At 59.2% G+C, this 17,922-nt stretch overlaps 1 protein-coding gene across 1 annotated transcript; it reads left to right on the top strand.

The window, feature by feature from the left end:
- Nucleotides 1–1,102: 1,102 nt before the first annotated feature.
- On the top strand, nucleotides 1,103–17,916 carry SLC7A10 (solute carrier family 7 member 10). The gene is made up of 11 exons (XM_006061379.3): nucleotides 1,103–1,352; nucleotides 10,593–10,797; nucleotides 12,845–12,996; nucleotides 13,470–13,595; nucleotides 13,667–13,820; nucleotides 14,509–14,632; nucleotides 14,718–14,821; nucleotides 15,163–15,259; nucleotides 15,459–15,608; nucleotides 16,170–16,347; nucleotides 16,590–17,916. Exons 1-11 carry the CDS (start codon nucleotides 1,202–1,204, stop codon nucleotides 16,718–16,720), a joined length of 1,572 nt encoding a protein of 523 aa, XP_006061441.1. The 5' UTR covers nucleotides 1,103–1,201; the 3' UTR covers nucleotides 16,721–17,916.
- Nucleotides 17,917–17,922: the final 6 nt, after the last annotated feature.

Below are 17,922 nucleotides of genomic sequence, written 5' to 3'. Positions count from 1 at the left end.
GGCCCCCGACGCGGCCCTCCTCGTGTCTGCTCTGCCGGGCCGGGCTACGCAGTCCTGACGGCTTCCGGGAGGAGGAGGCAGCGGCAACCTCCCTTGGGCCCTGCACACCCGACCCCCGCCTGTGACCCCAGAGGCCAGGGCCCCCTTCTCCGCGTCTCCGGGGCAGTTGAGGTGGCCTCGTCTCCTGGTGCGGGCTGGACTGCGCGGGGCCTTCGCCAGAGACCCGAGTTCTGGTGCACCGAGCCCGAATTCTCACCTGTGGCCAGGCGTCTGCGGGTAGAACCTGCCAGGCTCAGCGCAGAGCCGGACTGGGCGGAGATCGAGGGAAGGTGGGGTTTTGAGCCGAAGCCCTTCCAGGCCCCCCACGAGGCACTGGGTCCCCTCTGGATGGCCGTTGAGGGCTCCAAAGTCTTCACCCCGACCCCATCTCCCCAGACTTTTGATGGCGTGGCCTTAGGGTCTCCTGACCCCTTCGAGGGGATCCTGGACACAACCTATACCCCTCGGAGAACTGTAGCTCCTACACCCTCCACCCAGCGTCTGTCTGGAGGCCAAGGCGGCATGGGAAAGGGTTTGCGCCTCGCAAGCCACTCGGTCAGCTTCCTTTACTATCCCGGGAGCTCAGCGTCCACCCGGAGAATGGGCCCAACCTCCATCCCTCTCCTGGCACTCGCGCTCTACGGACCCGATCCAGGATTTAAGGGGTCCGGCAGCGCTGGCGCACAGTGGATCTCAGCACACAGACGGCTATGATATTGGCCAGCTTTCTTCAGTCTCCTTGAGGGCAGGGACAGTCCTGCCTTTGAGCCCTGCTCCCCTACCCCCACCCCCAGGAATGGTTGTAACTCAGGCAGCGGGAGGATCCACTTCTTAAGCCTTCTTGGGTCTGGGAAGTTCTTCCTAAGTCTGCCCCAAGTCCTTTCCTTCTTTCCAGGCCTGGGTTGGGAGGGGGAGAGCCACGGGGATGGGGGGAGAGTTCCCTTTAAGGAAGGTGGGGGAGGGGGCTGCCGGCCGGTCTTCCTTTCGCCCCTCCCTGGCCCCCGCCGCCGGGGCTCAGGGCCCGGGCCCCGCGCCCGCGCATGCGCTCGCCTGTGGGCGCTGTCCCGGCTGCGAGGGCGGCGCGCACCGACAGCCGGACTGACAGGCGGCCGGTCGGACCGACGGGGCAGCGCGGGGAGCGGGGACGCGGCGGGACAGCGACATGGCCGGCCACACGCAGCAGCCGAGCGGGCGCGGGAACCCGGGCCCTGCGCCCTCGCCCTCCCCCGGCCGGGGTCCCGGCCCCGGCGCCTCGGAGCGGGTGGCGCTCAAGAAGGAGATCGGGCTGGTGAGCGCCTGTACCATCATCATTGGTGAGCGGGACCGGAGCGGGCGGGTGCCTGGGGCGGTGAGGCCTGAGGCGGACAGCGGCTTGGAACAAGGAGCACCCCTCTCCGGGTGCGCCTAGCGGTCCGCGACGGTGGACCATGGATGAAGGATGCACGCCCGCGGCGCATGCGGCGTCTCCCTTCACACAGCAGCCGCAGAGTTCCCAAGTGCCCCGGACTTATGCACTCGAACGAGGTGCAGGTCCCATCCACCGCTGGAATCCTCCTGCTGTCCTTATTTCTTTAAACTTCTGCAGGACAGTTTCCCTCAGTCTTACCATCTCTAACATGTGGTCCTGCCTTGAGTGCAGGAGCCTTGCCAAGTGAGCAGACACTGTAAGCTGGCCTACTGCTAAGGCCCCCTAGTTCTGGATCTTGTGGCTCAAGCAGAGGCCCTACGGTGTGCAGGGTCCAGGTGCCATAGCGCGTGAATGATTTATTCTTCCAAAGCAGGAGGGACTGTGGGTAGCCTGGACAGGTAGAACCAGCCTAAAGTGGAAATGGGTTCCGAGAATGTAATTAGTGCCAAGATTGGCAGCTGGACCCTGGCACAGGGGGGCGGAGCAGAAGTGATGGGGCAGCTGAGTTGGGGTGGGCAGACCCCGCCTGCAGAAAGGCTTCCTGGGGTGGGACCCCACTCGCATCCTATCTGGCCCAGCTTCCCCACCTGAGAATGAGTGCACACATCCTGCCCACATATGGGGATTTCTGGGTAGGCAGAGGGCTCAGGGCCCAGTGAAAACAGTGGTGGGATTTCCCTGCTGTCCCAAGTCATGAAACTGACACCTCAGGAACTGGCCAACCCAGACCTGTGCCTGTGTCCACACAAGGTGCCCCACACAGCCTTGTGGGAGGAGTCTATTCCACCTCCAGTGTCCCGGGAGACAAGGGCTAGAAGGATGAATGGAGTGGACTTTGACTGCTCTTTCTTTATCACCTGCTCATGCTTCCCATCCCCAGTCAGTGGGAGCTGCTTATTCATCCTCAGATCCCTGGAGATGGAAAAAGTTGGGGGCTCAGGAGGACAGTCTGGGTCTTCACTTCCTCCTCCGCTGGCCCACCCCCACCCCCCTCACTGGAGCTCCTGGGCCAAGGCTGGGGTCTAGCTCTTGGTCAACCCCCACACTCACACTGAGGGTTGCCCCAGGACACAGCCCCTGTGCAGGTACCCCTCTGTCTCACCCCCTTGCACCTGGAAAGGTATCTTCTAGGAGCTGATCCTGATCTAGTCTGGAGCCCTTCTTGACCTCGAGTGCCCCTGCCCGTCTGCTGGGAGGACAGGCTCCTTCCAGGGATTCAGTCAGAGTACTGGCTAGAGCTTTGCCCTGACCCACACCCTCTCCAGGAGCTGTGCCCCCAGAAAGAGGAAGCCCACACATCATGGGTGGACCAGGGAGTCCAGAGGCTGACCAGCTACGGTGCCCAGAACGGGCAGAGAGAGACATGATTTTTCCTGGGCTGCCTCAGCTAAACCCAGCATCCTCGAGCATAGACCTACTCTGCCTTATCCCCGTATCCCATCCCCACTCCCCTAAGTCCAGCAGAGGCTGCTGGCTCATCTCGCCTCCTAAGAGGGCCCTGGTGGTGATGGTGGGAGCAGATGAGGCTAACTCAGCAGGAGTTTTTCTGTGCAGCACAACTCTGCCGTCCCAGCTTCCCCACCTCTCATGCCATTTTTGCTGTTCCAGGGCCACTGTTCCCTTGGTCTGAGGCCTTGAAGACTGAGCTGGGCTTTAGGAGTGACTTAGCCAAGGGTGGCAGACTCAAAAACAGAGCCCAGATGATCTGACTGCAGCCCAGGACACTCAGGGGTGGTCCTATAACCCTACTTGGGGAGTTTTGAAGGGTTTCAACAGGCGGGAGGCTAGCCTGGGCAGAAAACAGACAAGGGGAGAATGTTCCAGAAGGTGACAGATGAGGCAGGTGTGGCCTGAATCACTGCACCACCATCTCCCACCTGACACCCTGAAGGTCCCCTCTTCACTGTTCCAGGGGCCACATCTCCCACATCTTATCCCACTTTCCTGCTCTGGGGAGCCTGGTCAGAGTAAAAATATCTTCAAAGTGTCCTATTTTAGCCTAAAAAGTCTTGAGAACTTTATAGCCTTCTTCATAATTTTTCTTGTTTGTTAGCAGCTACTCTTCTTATCTCCAAAACTTCCAAATACTCTCCCAGAAGATCCTGTAATTCTCTCCCCTTGCAGCCCCTACCTCAGGCTAAGTAGGGCTTTGGACTTGAAAAAGACTCCACCTAAAACGTACTTAGGACCACTGAAGCAAACACAGCTGAAGGGGAATGAGCCAGCCTGGAGGAAAAAGAGTCCTCTGGGGCCAGAGCTGTGCAAGACATCACTACATCCGTCTATTCAGAAAAACACGCCTGGCTACATTATGAAAACACAGTCTCCCTTTATCTCACGTGATTGCCCACCTTGCAAGATGGGAATTTTCATACCACTTTATAGATATAGAAACTGCTGTTGAAAGTTAAATGATGCTGCTGCAAGGGGTGGACTTGATATTTGGAACCAGAATTGGACTCCTCTCCCAGTCCAGCATGCTTCTTCACACTGCTCTGGTGCAGGGCAAAATCGGAGCCAGATTCAGAGCCCATGATAGGGGAAGGTTGAGGATTAAGCTGGGAGCTCATCCAACCAAGATTTACTGAACTCCTCACTCTACTATAAATAGACAAACAGGTGGACAGAGAAATCTCCTGTGACTCCTCACCCCCACCCAAGGCTGTATGTACAGGATCTCTTGTCCTGACTCTGGGACCACAAACAGCTACCTCCCCAATTCATGCCCAAGGAGGGATTGCCCAAGGAGGTTCAGCAGACTGAGAATCACCTGGGTCTGCTGACCAGGCTGTCCTGGCCTCCACTGTCTCCCTTTGACCCAAATATCCAGCCTATGTTTATGGATCAGGCTCAAGTGTGTTCTGGGGCTCTGGGGTCTCCTTTGTGAACCCCATCTCCTTAGGAGCCAGTACCTATGCATCCAGCTGTGGCCAGGTCCCTCCATTATCTCCAGGGCTGGAGATTCTGGGCTGCTCAGGATACCCCTCTTCAGATCCCTCACCCACCAGCCTGTCTTTGCTTCACCATAGCCCCAGTTTACAGATGAGGGAAGTAGGGACCTGAGGCTGCCACCAGCCCGGGGTCAGATGCTTTTGGTGTGCTCTGGAACACCCTTGGGGGCTGAGGCAGCTCCAGCCACAAGGGTGGGGCTGGCCAGTACTGGTCACATTCATGCATCTATTCAACAGTTAGGTACCAAACAGTGCAGGGCTCTGTTCTAGGTGCTGGAGACACAACAGGGAACAAGACAGACAAATCCCTGTCCTCCTGGAGCTGACGTTCCAGCATGGGAAGTCGAAGAGCAAACAAGATAAACCAGCTGAATGTTTAGCTGACGGGGTCATGATTAAGTACTAAGGTGAGAAGATGATAGAGAGAGGTTTGTAGATGGGCGATGAGTCAGGCATGGGATGGGGTCCAGTCTGTGTGGGTCTTGCAGCCACAGTAAGGACCTTGCCTCTTTTTCTTTGTCAGATGGGAGCCCGAGGAGGGCTTTGAGCAGAAGAGGGATGGCGTGGGGTGGAGTAGGATGGAATGGAACAGGATGGCATGGCATGACATGGCCTGGGGCTTACTGTGGGGGAGAGGCTGCGGGCAACAGGGGCTGAAGCCAGAAGCCCAGTCAGGAGTCACCCGGGTAAGAGATAATGGTGGTAGACAGTGGGGTGATGCTAATGGAGGTGCTGAGAGGAGGTTCAGTCCTGGGCATGTCTGGAAGATTGAGCCAAAGGACTTGTGATGAACTGGATGAAAGATGTGGCCAAGTAGAGTCTAGGTGATAGTGAACTGGAGCCTGAGCGGCTGGGGGCCTGGTTTGCCATTCATTGATCTGGGAAGACTGTGAGGTGAGTAGGTCCAGGGAAGAGAGTTCTGTCCTTCTGCTCATCACTCTCTCAAAAGGAAAGTGGGTCAGTCTGGTGGTACACACTGGCTGATTGGCACTTTCAGGCATGTCTTGGAAATGTCCCCACTCACCTCCCTGGAGTTCTGCCACGACTTCAGCGGGCACTTGTGTCCCCCATAGGGGTGCCTGACATGTGCTCACCACCAGGACACTGGGAGGCAGAGGCTTCACCCAGAGCAATAGCAAGGCCCCCAAAGCAGGGCTCTGGCTGCTGACCCCACGGTATTGAGGTCCCAAGGGGCTCAGGTCTCCATAGGTCAGCTTGGGTGGCTGGGTGTCTCCAAAGTAGACGGCAATAGGGACTACCCATAAACACTTCCCAGGACCTCTGAGGTAGCAGACGGGATGAGTACAGACCCACATCACTCCCTCATCTCCCCATCTTACAGATAAGAAGGTTCAGAGAGTGAAGCACCTTGTCCACAGCCCCCCACCATGAGGGATCCAGGGTTTGAATTCAGATTTAGGGGTTCTCAACTAGTCATTGGCCCTGCCCACGGTCCCAGGACACTTGGGACTTACCAGCAGGAATTTTGAGTTCTTCCCTGGAAATCTCATGGGTCACATCCTAATGGGGAGGTGCTGGGACTCATTGCCCAGTGCAAGGGAAGGAGGCCTGGCCCATGGCCAGTCCCTGACAGATCCCAGGAGCCCAGGAGCTGTTCTCTGTCAGGCCAGCAGGCCAGTGTGGCAGGAGGAGGCCACGTCATAGCCATGCTCACTGAAAAGGCAGGCATGTGTAAGAGGACCTAGGCCCTAGGGGTCCCCTGTCCTTTTAGGGGGCTCAAACTCCTCATCTCAGCAGGTCAGGGCATAGTCCCTGCCCTCTGGGAATGCAGGGTCCACCCAGGATGGCAAATAAAGTAATCACTTCCTGGCCATCCTCCAGGTACCATGGGAGAGGAGGAGGGGCCCTATTATAGAGATCATGGTGGGAGATCAGGGAGGGCTTTCTGGAGGTGGCATTGCTTCTCGGAGGCCAGTGAGCTGGGAAGAGACCTGCCACGGGAGAGGACAGAGAGCCCTGAGCAGACCGTGTTTCCTCTGGCAGCTGGCAGGACACATCCATCCTGCCCAGCAGTACCTCTGCCAAAGTCAGGGTTGCCCCAGCCCTCTGCTGCCCCCCGAGCCCCATGGCCCTTCCTGGCAGAAGGGGAACCTGAGGCTTAAAGGGGGCAGCACAGGCCTGAGTCACACAACTGACTCCTGTTCAGGGATGGGGTGCTGGTGACAGGACCGCCCCGACCCCTCCCTGAATCAGACTCTGCACATTCCCCCCACACACACCCAGGGCAGCCAGCCCCTTCCACCGGCACGACCTTCGTGGTCTACCCCGGCGACCTCCATAGTCGGCCACTGCCTCCCAGAAATAGGTCAGCACGCACTGCAGCAGCCAGGGGAACAATGGCCCTTTCTTCGTTCCTCCACGGAGCCGGGTAAGCCCCATCAGGCCAAACATCTTAATGTGATAAAAACCACCCAGCTCGGGCTGAGGGAAGAGGGCCGAGAGGATACTGGAGGGGGGCCCCCTGGTGGGGGGGACTCATCCTCACCACCCTCCTGGGAGCTCTGGCCCCACCAAGGACCCGCGGGGACCACAGAGCAGCCGTCCCATTGGGTGGACAGGAATATGGAGGCCTCGGAACACACATTCCTCCAGCCCGCTGAGACTCCTGACCAGGCGCTCAGCAGTATCTCCCAGCCCATCCCACCTTCCATGGTCCCTGCCGTTCCTCTGCTTCCTCCAGAGCAGGATCCCCCAAAGGTTGGACTTGTCCACTGTGCTTGGTCACTCAGTCATGTCCAACTCTTTGCGACCCCATGGACCGTACCCTACCAGGCTCCTCTGTCCATGGGGATTCTCCAGGCAAGAATACTGGAGTGGGTTGCCATGCCCTCCTCCAGGGGATCTTCCCAACCCAGGGACTGAACCCAGGTCTTCAGCATTGCACGCAGATTCTTTACCATCGGAGCCACCAGGGAAGCCCATGAATACTGGAATGGGTAGCCCATCCCTTCTCCAGGGTCTCTTCCCGACCCAGGAATTGAACCAGGGTCTCCTGCACTTCAGGTGGATTCTTGACCAGCTGAGCTACCAGGGAAGCCCAGACTTGTCCACTGCTGTTCACTAAATCTGGCAGAGCTGATTCTGCCGGGCCTGAACATGGGCGCTGAGAAGGGAGGCCTGGACCCTCCACCACCAGGAGCGATAGGCAGGCATCCCTTATGGCTCTGTGGTCCCTTCTCCACACCCCTAAACATCCACTGCTGTAGGCGGCCACCTCAGCAACATCCCTCCTCCTTGTCCTCTGCCCCTCACCTAGCCTTTTTGCTCCTTGCATAGCCCCATCCCACCCACATGGTACCAAGAGCAGCCAGTGGACCTTGATGGGGTTTTCTGCCATCTTCCAGTGCAGACCTGGGACAGAGGCTGGAGGATGTCCAGGCCTGGAGGAAGAGGCCCCCAAAGACCTCAGAGACACCTGCTGGCACACGTGTCCCTTTGAGCCATGTGGGGAGAAGTCCTGCACTGTAGCCTGAGTCCACATGTCTAAAACAATAGCAGTCTCCACCCCCGGCCCATCCCCCAGTTCCCAGCATCCAAGTCTCCAACCACTGGGCAACGACTAGTGATATGTCCCTTTCAGATCCCAGCCTTGGGAGACAAGGTGCCAGGTGTGGCTTCCCCGAGGGCTACCCTGGTGAGGCCCTGTCAGGCTGAATTGTACAGGGTGGTGGGGGGTGGCCCACAGTGGGGTGGGGGCGCCGCGTGGCTCAGGGCTCTGGATGCACCCAGCTCCTTCCAAGGCCACCCAACCCCCGCTGGCTTCCAACCTCCCTGGCTTTTGGCAAATCCTGCTCCACCAGGTCCTGAGAACAGAGGCTCTACTACTGGACAGAGTGAACTCAAAGACCCTTTAGAAACCCAAGAGCCCACCGAGGCCCTGGGCCCCATGGTGGATGAAGGAGGTGGCCTGTCTTCCCCTGGAAGCAAGCTGAGGACACAGCCTACCTGGGGGGAGGCTGGGAGACAGGAATTCTTTCCTCCTTATCTGGATGTGTTTAGGGCTCCTGGGATGTGACTGGAAAGCCAAGCGGGCATCGTGGCCGTCCAGACTGGAAATCTGTGTCGACTGGGTGGGGGTGGGGTAGGACTGTGAACAGGGAGTCCATGCAGATGGGCGGCCCCAGCTGTGTCCTCATCCAGACCCGCCTGTGGGCCCTGCAGGTGGAGCCGGCAGACTCTGCCCTCTTGGTCCTGTGCTCCCCACCTGGGCTCTAGCAGATGGGGCCATTTGTGGAGGGGCTGAGGCCCAGGTCCCAGCAGTGTGACTTTTTTATTCATGTGGCCTGTGGGTGTGTATGTGCTTGCATGCTCAGTCATATTTGACTCTTTGCAACCCCTTGGACTATAGCCCACCAGGCTCCTCTGTCCATGGGATTTCCCAGGCAAGAATACTGGAGTGGGTTGCCATTTCCATCTCCAGGGGATTTTCCTGACCCAGGGATTGAACCTGTGTCTCCTGCATTCGTGTGTGGGTTCTTTAGCAGCTGAGCCACCAGGGAAGCCCATCCCCTCTGGGTTCTGGGGTTATCTCCTCTTGGGCAGGCCCTACTGTACATCACCAGTGATGTGACTGGATTCATTAGCACAGAGGATAAGGCCCAGGTCATCCAGTGCATTATCCTCTTTGCCCTAACTGCCAGGGAGCTCAGGGTTAAGTGTGCACTCAGCATTTTACTCATTCTGGAAGCCTGCTCTGCAGCCTGCAGCTTGGCTCTCTGAGGGTCTCCCATTGTTCTGCTCCCAGACCGCACGAGTCAACAGAGAGTCCCACCCTGACCAGTGCCCATCCTTCCAAGACTCAAGAGTCAGTCCAGGGGAAGGCCAGGACTGGGACCCATGACCTGCCAGATTCCACTGGCACCCAAACCTAGAAAGCCAGCCAACCCCTCTGTTCCTGCCCAGAGTCTCCTTCTGGGAGGGCCGAGTGGAGACAGCTGCACCCACTTCACAGATGAGAACATTGGTCCCTCACATCGGGGCACGGGTGCCGTTTTGGACCTCAGGCCATTCACTCATCCCGTAGTTTGCGCAACAGATGTGTATTGACCACCTACTATGTGCTGGAGGCCCTAGGTGAGGTTTCCGACAGTACACACAGAATCACCCGAAGATGCAAAGATCATCTGGATGCAGCTGTGAATGAGCTGAGGCTTCCCATACATCACTTCACTGAATCCTCACTATAGCCCTGTTGTGCAGGCAGGACTCGAGAGGTGACCTGAGCTAGGAGAGATTCCTGGCTTTCTGAGCCCCCGCCAGGATTTCCCACTGTGGTCCTGGGATTTGAATAGTAACTCCTGTTTGCAACCAGTAGCTGTTCCCAAGAGAGAGGCATCTGTGCCCAAACCCCAGGCTGAGCCAACCAAGTCCTGCCAGCCTGCCACCGTCCACCTCATCCCTGAAAATGTACCAGGTCCTCTCCCTCACCCCACTGCCCTTTGCCCAGAAGCTGAACCATTTTAAGAGCACCAGGAAACCAGATCTCTTCTGAGTCTGTGTCTGCAGTCTGTGTCCTAGGTCAGGGAGGAGCCCAGTAGGCAAAGGGCTCTCTGACAGGGAAACAGGAGATGGAAGATAAAGAGAGTATGGAGCAGGGTCTGGGGCTGTGAAGTGAGAGGACGAGCCTTACCAGCTGGTCAAGGAGGGCTTCCTGGGGGAGGTGCCAGTCCCCAAGACACTGTGAGTTTGGATTTCAGCCAATAAGAAAGTGGCAACAGTATCATGGTCAAGGTCTTGCTTTAAGTGACCGGCTCTGCCAGCAGGCCGGGAGGAAGGAGGTGGCTGGAGGCTGACAAGCCTGGAGGCCTTGGCCAGGGTTGAGGGGCTGCGCTTGGGCCCTGTGGGGAGGCACTGGAGTGGCTGCCACTGCTTGGGCTTGGCCCACCTCATGGGAGTGAGAGGCAGAGGAATTTGGAACAGGACTCATCTCTGGCAGGGAGCCTGTCTGGACAGACAAATGTGTCACTGTGCATGTCAGGGGCTGGGGAGGGGAAATGAGGTGGCCAGAGTGGGGCTTGCAGGGTCTGAGGGGCCCGTGGCGTCCACATTCCTCCAGGCCCACCTCCAGGGAGCAGCCCAAGCTCCCCTCCTCACTGCAGCATCTAGAGCTGCACAGAGGCTGGCCTGCTGGGGGCACTCCAGACCTGATGCCTCCCTACCTTTCCTCACTGCAGGAAACATCATTGGCTCGGGCATCTTCATCTCCCCCAAAGGGGTCCTAGAGCACTCTGGCTCTGTGGGTCTGGCCCTCTTCGTCTGGGTCCTGGGTGGAGGCATCACTGCCCTGGGCTCACTCTGCTACGCGGAGCTGGGAGTGGCCATCCCCAAGTCTGGTGGGGACTACGCCTATGTCACTGAGATCTTTGGGGGCCTGGCTGGGTAAGTGTGGGGCTCTAGCAGCTGGGGGTGGGGACAGCCTCTCCAGAACCGATGGCTTACTGGGGCCCAGACCCCAGTATCCTCTTCCGCTTCTCACATCCTGCGGAGGTCATGGGAGTGGGTAGAGGGAAGGAGGGAATGTTGGATGGCCTTCTAAGGCCAGGGTGTGTGGGACCAACGCCCATGGCACTCCAGCCAGACACTAGCTGGCCCCGACCTCTCTGTGCTACCTTTTAAATAAGCCTCACCTTCCCTCCCAGGTGTTTACAGGTGAGAAAGTCGTTACTATGGAAACTTCTAGATGCTGTCAGCATCCAGGCAAGCAGTGAGGGGCATGACATTCCTATTAACGCTCTGCAAGAGCTTTCCTTTAAATAACTTGTAGTGTTCCTTTAATCACCGTGAATGTTAGCTAAGCACCTGCTGCTTGCTGAGGGCCGGGACGCTGTGATAAAAGGGTCGGCCCAGTCGTCAAGTTGCTTACAATACAGAAGGGAAACCCCTCTGATGTGATCAGGACCAGGAGGAGCCTTGCTCTGAAAGGCTACCGCTGCCCAGTAGCCAAGAAAATAGCTGCCTACCACCCGGAGAAGGCTGCCAGAGAAAACACTTTTGCACTGAGGCTTGAAGGGGCAGGTCGGGGTTTTTTGGCTGACCAGTGAGGAAGGATGGGGTGCACGTACAGAGGGTGGTGGCCTGGGCTTGGCGGGGACTGGGCAGCCTGTGGGTGGAGGGGAACCCAAGGTCCATCTAGCTGAGCCACGCTGAGGGCCTGAACAAAGGTCCAGGAAGATTCCAGAACCATTTAGGAGTCCAAATCGCGGGGACGTGGTGGCCGGTGTGGCATGAGGGAGGGGTTTAGCAAGACTCCACTGATGGGGGTTCCTGATCAGGAGGAGGAGATTTCAGGCTGGGGTTTGTCACTTGGGTGGAGTCTTTGGCACACCCGGGAGACGCTCAGTCAGGCCTTGGGTGGGGGATCTGGAGCACAGAGAAGTCTAGGCTGAAGAATTTAAAGGGTGGTTCTGAGCGATGTGGTCAGGGGCCTTTAAGAGGATGGAGTGTGGCAGAGCGTGCACACTCCTCTGGGTGTGTCTGGGGGTGTTCTTCTCTGGGGAGGGGGTCCTCAAAGGGGCCTGGGACCCATGAAAGCAGAAGAATCATGTTGTGTGGCTGGAATACTTGAGAAGATGGGAGAGGAGAGCCAAACCCCCACCCCAGGGACACCTAACGCTGAGTGGGTGGGTGGGTGGGGAGAGGGGAGCACCCAGTATGAGAGGGGGGCCAGGGTGCTAGGATGTCCCAGAAGTGAAAGGAGTGGGGCCTGGGGGGAATGTGTACAGCGAGGAGTATGGAAGCAGGGCTGCAGAGCAAAGGCCAGGACCGAGAGGAAGCCACGGAGCTTGGTGCCCCAGAGGCCACTGGTACCCTTGGATAAGGCAGTGCCCACCTTCAAGGTGGGGTGGACAGGCGGCCAGCACCACCCCCACAGACAGGTGATGCCCTGGGTGCAGCCAGAGCCCCCAGGAACAGGTCAGGCCTCACTCCCACGTGGACACCCTGCAGAGGGGAGTTTCGGGCAGAGGGGACCTGAATCCTTCCCACCCTACCAGGGTGCTTTGCAAGGTCTGGTCCCTCAGGGCTCACAGCTCAGAGTCAGCCATCTGTAGCCACAGGGCTCTGCTGGGGACTACTTCTGGAGCCAGGACTGGAGGTTCCAGGAGAGCCCAGCCCAGCTCAGGAACAGCCTGGGGCTGAGGACCTTTTCTTTAGAAAAGGGGTGGGTTCCCTAGTCTCTCTCCACACCTGCCCAAAGACAGCCCATAGCCGTGTGTGCTGAACAACTATCTCTGTTGAAACAGTTTATCAATAGAGCAGAGACCTTGACAAGGTGGGCCCTGCCTCCCTGGACCGAAGCTGGCCTCTGGGCGCCCACAGCAGACCTGAGTACCAGGGCTCAGGGTGCAGCCCTGCTCCCTACACCTGGGCCCACTTGGCCTGGAGGGTCCCGGGAGGCCCGCCCCACTCGGGCCCTGGCTCATTCCAGCTTCCTGCTGCTCTGGAGCGCCGTGCTCATCATGTACCCCACGAGCCTGGCCGTCATCTCCATGACCTTCTCCAACTACGTGCTGCAGCCCGTGTTCCCCAACTGCATCCCACCGGCCGCCGCCTCCCGCGTGCTCTCCATGGCTTGCCTGAGTGAGTGCCCAGTCGTGGGGGTGGGCAGGGCCTCTGTCCCCAGGACCCGCCCTGCAGAGGAGGACTTGGGGGTTTGTCTTTTTTTTTTTTTTTTCCAGTGTGGACCATTTTTAAAGTCTTTGTTGAATTTGTTGCAATATTGTTTCTGTTTTATGCTTTTGCTTTTGGGCCTGGAGGCTTGTGGGATCCTAGCTCCCCACCCAGGGATCGAACCCACACCCCCTGCATTGGAAGGCAGAGTCTTAACCACTGGACCACCGGGGAAGTCCCCTGTGGGAGGACTTTGGGAGGGGGTATCCCTCCAGCTGCCAGACCCCCGTGAAGCTGGCCTCAGGGGGTGGGCTTCTGGCACTCTGGCTGCTGCATGAGACACCCCGTCCTGCAGCCGGGGCTGGACTTGGCCATGGCCCACCATGAGGCGCTCGGCCTTGGGTGCCTGCTCACCCACCCGCCCTCCTGTCCTTCCCCCGCAGTGCTCTTGACGTGGGTGAACAGCTCGAGCGTGCGCTGGGCCACGCGCATACAGGACGTGTTCACCGGCGGGAAGCTGCTGGCCCTCTCACTCATCATCGGCGTGGGCTTTGTCCAGATCTTCCAAGGTAGGGCCGGGCATGGGGCTGGGTGCAGGGCCAAGGAGACGATGCTGACCCTTGGCCTCCGGACCCCCCAGGACACTTCGAGGAGCTGAGGCCCAGCAATGCCTTCGACTTCTGGATGACGCCGTCCGTGGGCCACCTGGCCCTGGCCTTCCTCCAGGGCTCCTTCGCCTTCAGTGGCTGGAACTTCCTCAACTATGTCACAGAGGAGCTGGTGGACCCTCGAAAGTAAGTGGGGCATTGGCCCAGCCCTGGGAAGGGGCGGGAGAGGCGGCCTCCCCGCCCAGGCCTGCGGTCACCTATGGCCTGGCTGCACTGCTGATCCCCACGAGCGGCTCTGGAAAGGCAGCCGGGAGGCCTGTGTTCCAGCCTGACCCTGCTCTGTATGGTTGTGGATGAGTCACGGCCCTCGCTGGGTCTCGGAAACACTGAGTCTCATTGTCTCCCTGTAAACGGATCCAGCTATGTGGTTGGCCAAAAAATTACACATGTGCACACAACATGGTCCCTAGAAAAGAAGCCAATGGCTCTGTCTGATGCTCAGCTGGGACCTTGACGGTGAACAGTTACAGCTGGGGCTGGGGGTGGGGGGGGGCACAGATGGGAGTCCCTGGGGACCCTGGCCTGTGGACTGAGCTCTAAGGACACTCTGAGGATCTTCAAAGCTGATTTGGCTGTATGCAACGTTCTTTTCACGTGCAGACATTAGATCCGCCCCCTCCCCCAGGATATTAGTGGCTCCTCCTCCTACCAGGCTGTGCCAAGGCTGGGCTGCGGAGTGTGGGGAGACAGATAGACGGATTGCAGGGCTGTCCTCTCCCCTGTCCTGGAGATGGGTTCAAAGCCCCATACCTCCCTGAGGCCTCACCCCAGCCCCCCAAGGACCAATGCTGACATGCTCCACCACTGTCCCCAGGAACCTACCTCGTGCCATCTTCATCTCCATCCCCCTGGTGACCTTTGTGTACACCTTCACCAACGTCGCCTACTTCACTGCCATGTCCCCCCAGGAGCTGCTGGCCTCCAATGCCGTGGCCGTGGTGAGTGGGGGCCCCCACCTCGTCCCTGGCTCCTGCCCGGCCCCCGCCCCACCTCACGCTCCGCTTCTCTTCTGTGCCCACCCAGACCTTCGGGGAGAAGCTGTTGGGCTACTTTTCTTGGGTCATGCCCGTCTCCGTGGCACTTTCCACTTTCGGAGGGATCAATGGCTACCTGTTCACCTCCTCCAGGTGACTGGGCTGGAGGGAGGGTGGTCAGGGTGAGGCCAGGCCGCCGCCCTGGTGCACGGGAGCAGTGCTGGGGGAAGGGAAATCCTGCCTGGTTGAGCCCACCTGAAGGTGGGATGAGGAACCTCCGGGGAACAGAGATCTGATCCTACTTCTGAGGAACAGGAAGCAGGAGGGAGGCAGGCTGGATGAGGGGAAAAACTGCCCAGTGGGGCTGCTGGAGCAGGCGGTCAGAGCTGACAGCTCAAGAGGGCCATCAGGTCCAGAGCTGAGGTCGGGATCTGGCTGGCAGGGAGGCCCTGGGCCAGGCTCATGGCCCCCACCCATCTGCCCCCATCCCCCAGACTGTGCTTCTCTGGAGCCCGAGAGGGGCACCTGCCCAGCCTGCTAGCCATGATCCACGTCAGACGCTGCACCCCTATTCCTGCCCTCCTCGTCTGTGTAAGTTGGGGGACCAGGCTGGCAGGGCAGGGAGCCAGGGCCACGCAGCAGCCTGGGTGGTGGCAGGGGGTGAGGCCTGGCCCTGTGGGAGGGGAGGGCTGGGCTCACCGATGTCCTGGCCCGAGCTGGCTGGCCCAGGGCCCCTCCTGGGCTGACAGGAGGCAGGTGGGAGCCAGACCTCAGCCCAGTCCTCTCCCAGTGCGGGGCCACAGCGGTCATCATGCTCGTGGGAGACACGTACACGCTCATCAACTACGTGTCCTTCATCAACTACCTCTGCTACGGCGTCACCATCCTGGGCCTGCTCGTGCTGCGCTGGAGGCGGCCAGCGCTCCACAGGCCCATCAAGGTGAGGCCGGGGAAGGACTGGCTGGCTCACATGCCGGAAGCGGTCAGGGCCACCCCCGGGGGCAGCGATGGCAGCAGTGGGGAGGCCAGGCTTTGCCATGTGCCCGGCCCTGCCTGGGGCCCTGTGTGCACTGGCGTCTTCAGTCCTTAAGCAGCCCTGTGAGGTTGGTGCTGTGAATACTCCCACTTCATGGACAGGAAAATAAGGCTAAGACATGGTCACAGAGGAGTCCACGAGCCCACACAAAACAGAAGCCCCGAAAGCGAGCTAAAAGGAAAGTCCTCCCATTTGCATATCAATCCTTGAGCTGGAGAAGTAAGTGCTCAATGCCTGAAATGTGGAACACTGAAAATCATTCACCTCCAGCCAAGTGCGAGCAGCCAGTCCACATACAGTCGCGGTGGGGAGCTCAGAGCCGCTGAAGTTGACAGACCCTCAACAGTTGGGCCATCTGGGCTCCTCAGGTCTCAGCTCCCAGGAAATGGCCCGAGACCCCCAGGGTTGTGGGGTGGGCAGGAGAGCTGGGGGGGGTGTCCTGCACTGCCGCTTGCTGTCCCCCAGGTGAACCTCCTCGTCCCCGTGGCGTACTTGGTCTTCTGGGCATTCCTGCTGGTCTTCAGCTTCATCTCGGAGCCCATGGTGTGTGGGGTAGGCGTTATCATCATCCTGACGGGGGTGCCCATCTTCTTCCTGGGAGCGTTCTGGAGAAGCAAACCAAAGTGTGTGCACAGACTCACAGGTGAGCTGGGCAGCTCCCCGAGGGGGCGGGGCCTGGAGATAGGACCCTCTCTGGGCTTTGCCCTAAAGCGGGGATCTTCCGGCAGCCAAGGTGGCCACACGGGGCCCAGCCACCACCAGACGTCTGCCCATGGCGTGGCTCAAGTGTCCGGGTCCCGTGTGCAGAGAGCAGCTCCCTGAGGACCCCTGTCCCACGGGGTCAGACCCCAGCGTCCATGTGTTGGTCTGTCTGTCTGTCCTCAGAGTCAGTGACACGCTGGGGCCAGGAGCTGTGTTTCGTGGTCTACCCCCAGGGCTCCCCAGAGGAGGAGGAAAATGGCCCCTGCCAGCCCTCCCCACTGCCTGCCACGGACAAGCCCTTGAAGACACAATGAGACATTTGTGGAGCCTGAAGCAGCTGTTTCTGTTTACATGTTGTTTATTGAGGAGGTGTTTTTGCAAAAAAAAAAAAAAATTTTTTTTCCTGGGGAAAAATAAACAGAGCTCTGACTCTTAGAAGGGCTTGGTAAGGAAGCCCTGAAGATGTGGACTGGGTCCCCTGTCAGCACTGCCCTGCTAGCTTTTCCTGGAAAGATCTGTGCATAAAACAGGGCTGGTGGTACACCTGTCTCAGGAACTTGTTGGGTCCCCCTGGGTGGGGGTGGGCATGTGTGGAGCTGGCTGGAGCAGGTGGCTTGGTTGGCTCAGGAGGAGGCTCTTGACTTTTGGGGGGTTCTGATGCTTGAGCCAGACACTCCTTCTCTGGGGTTGGCACCTTGGTGTCAGGGGCCAACCCTGCCCTACAGAGGTGGAGGACTGAGAACTGGCTGGGTGTGACCCTTTCCCCCAGACCCTGCTGGAGGCTCAGCCACCCAAGAGAGCCTGGGGTTCCCGCCAGAACTGCCTTTCTTCCCACAAATCCCCACGGAGTGAGTGTCAGGACTCAGTGGCCTGGCTTGGTTTACAGGTGGGGAAACTGGGGCTTTGAGACTGGATGGCATGGGTTTGGCTGCTGTCAGTTGGTGCCTCAGCCTCTGCCCTCTGAGAAAGCATTGGGCACCATCTTCTGGGGGCCTTGGGGCCTGTAAGAGATCCCGTGAGCTTTCTCGACCCCGTGCCTACCTTCTCAGCCCGGCATCAAGCTGACTGGGCCCACGCTGACCCCACAGGCATGAGGTTAGGGGCAGAAGCCTCCTGGCCCAGCTTCTCCAGGCCCTGTGCCACCAGAGCGCTCACCGTGGACTAGGTCTGACGTACCCATGGCCACGTCCAGTCCAGGGACAGCTCTGGCGCCCCACAGGGTGAATGGAGGGAGAAGCCACAGGAAACGTTCCAGGGAGCCCTGCCCTGGCCCTCCTTTCTTCTCTGCAAAAGGATTCCCAGAATGGAGGCAGGGGAGGCAGATGGGGACTCCCCCCAGGTGTCTTGTGTACCCTGGGGCCCTGGAGAGGGGCTCACCACTCCACCCTCTTCCCGTGTTCAACCCCTGGCAAGTCCCTCTGCCCACCATGCCCACCAGGGGGGCCAGGGTGCTGACACAGGAAGCTGGCAGGGCTCCCGGGTGGGCCTCTCCATAAGAAAGAAGGACACGGAGGCG

This window comes from Bubalus bubalis, chromosome 18, assembly GCF_019923935.1.
Source record: "Bubalus bubalis isolate 160015118507 breed Murrah chromosome 18, NDDB_SH_1, whole genome shotgun sequence".
Taxonomy (NCBI): domain Eukaryota; kingdom Metazoa; phylum Chordata; class Mammalia; order Artiodactyla; family Bovidae; genus Bubalus; species Bubalus bubalis.
The sequence above is the reverse complement of the archived record's forward strand: the minus strand, read 5'-3'. Positions and strand labels throughout refer to the sequence as shown.

Excerpts from the sequence above, each read along its gene's own strand:
- SLC7A10 (XM_006061379.3), top strand. The coding sequence starts at position 1,202 with ATGGCCGGCCACACGCAGCAGCCGAGCGGGCGCGGGAACCCGGGCCCT. Across the intron at positions 1,353-10,592 it reads CGCCTGTACCATCATCATTG|GAAACATCATTGGCTCGGGC; the intron begins GTGAGCGGGACC and ends TCCTCACTGCAG. Across the intron at positions 14,822-15,162 it reads TACCTGTTCACCTCCTCCAG|ACTGTGCTTCTCTGGAGCCC; the intron begins GTGACTGGGCTG and ends CCCATCCCCCAG.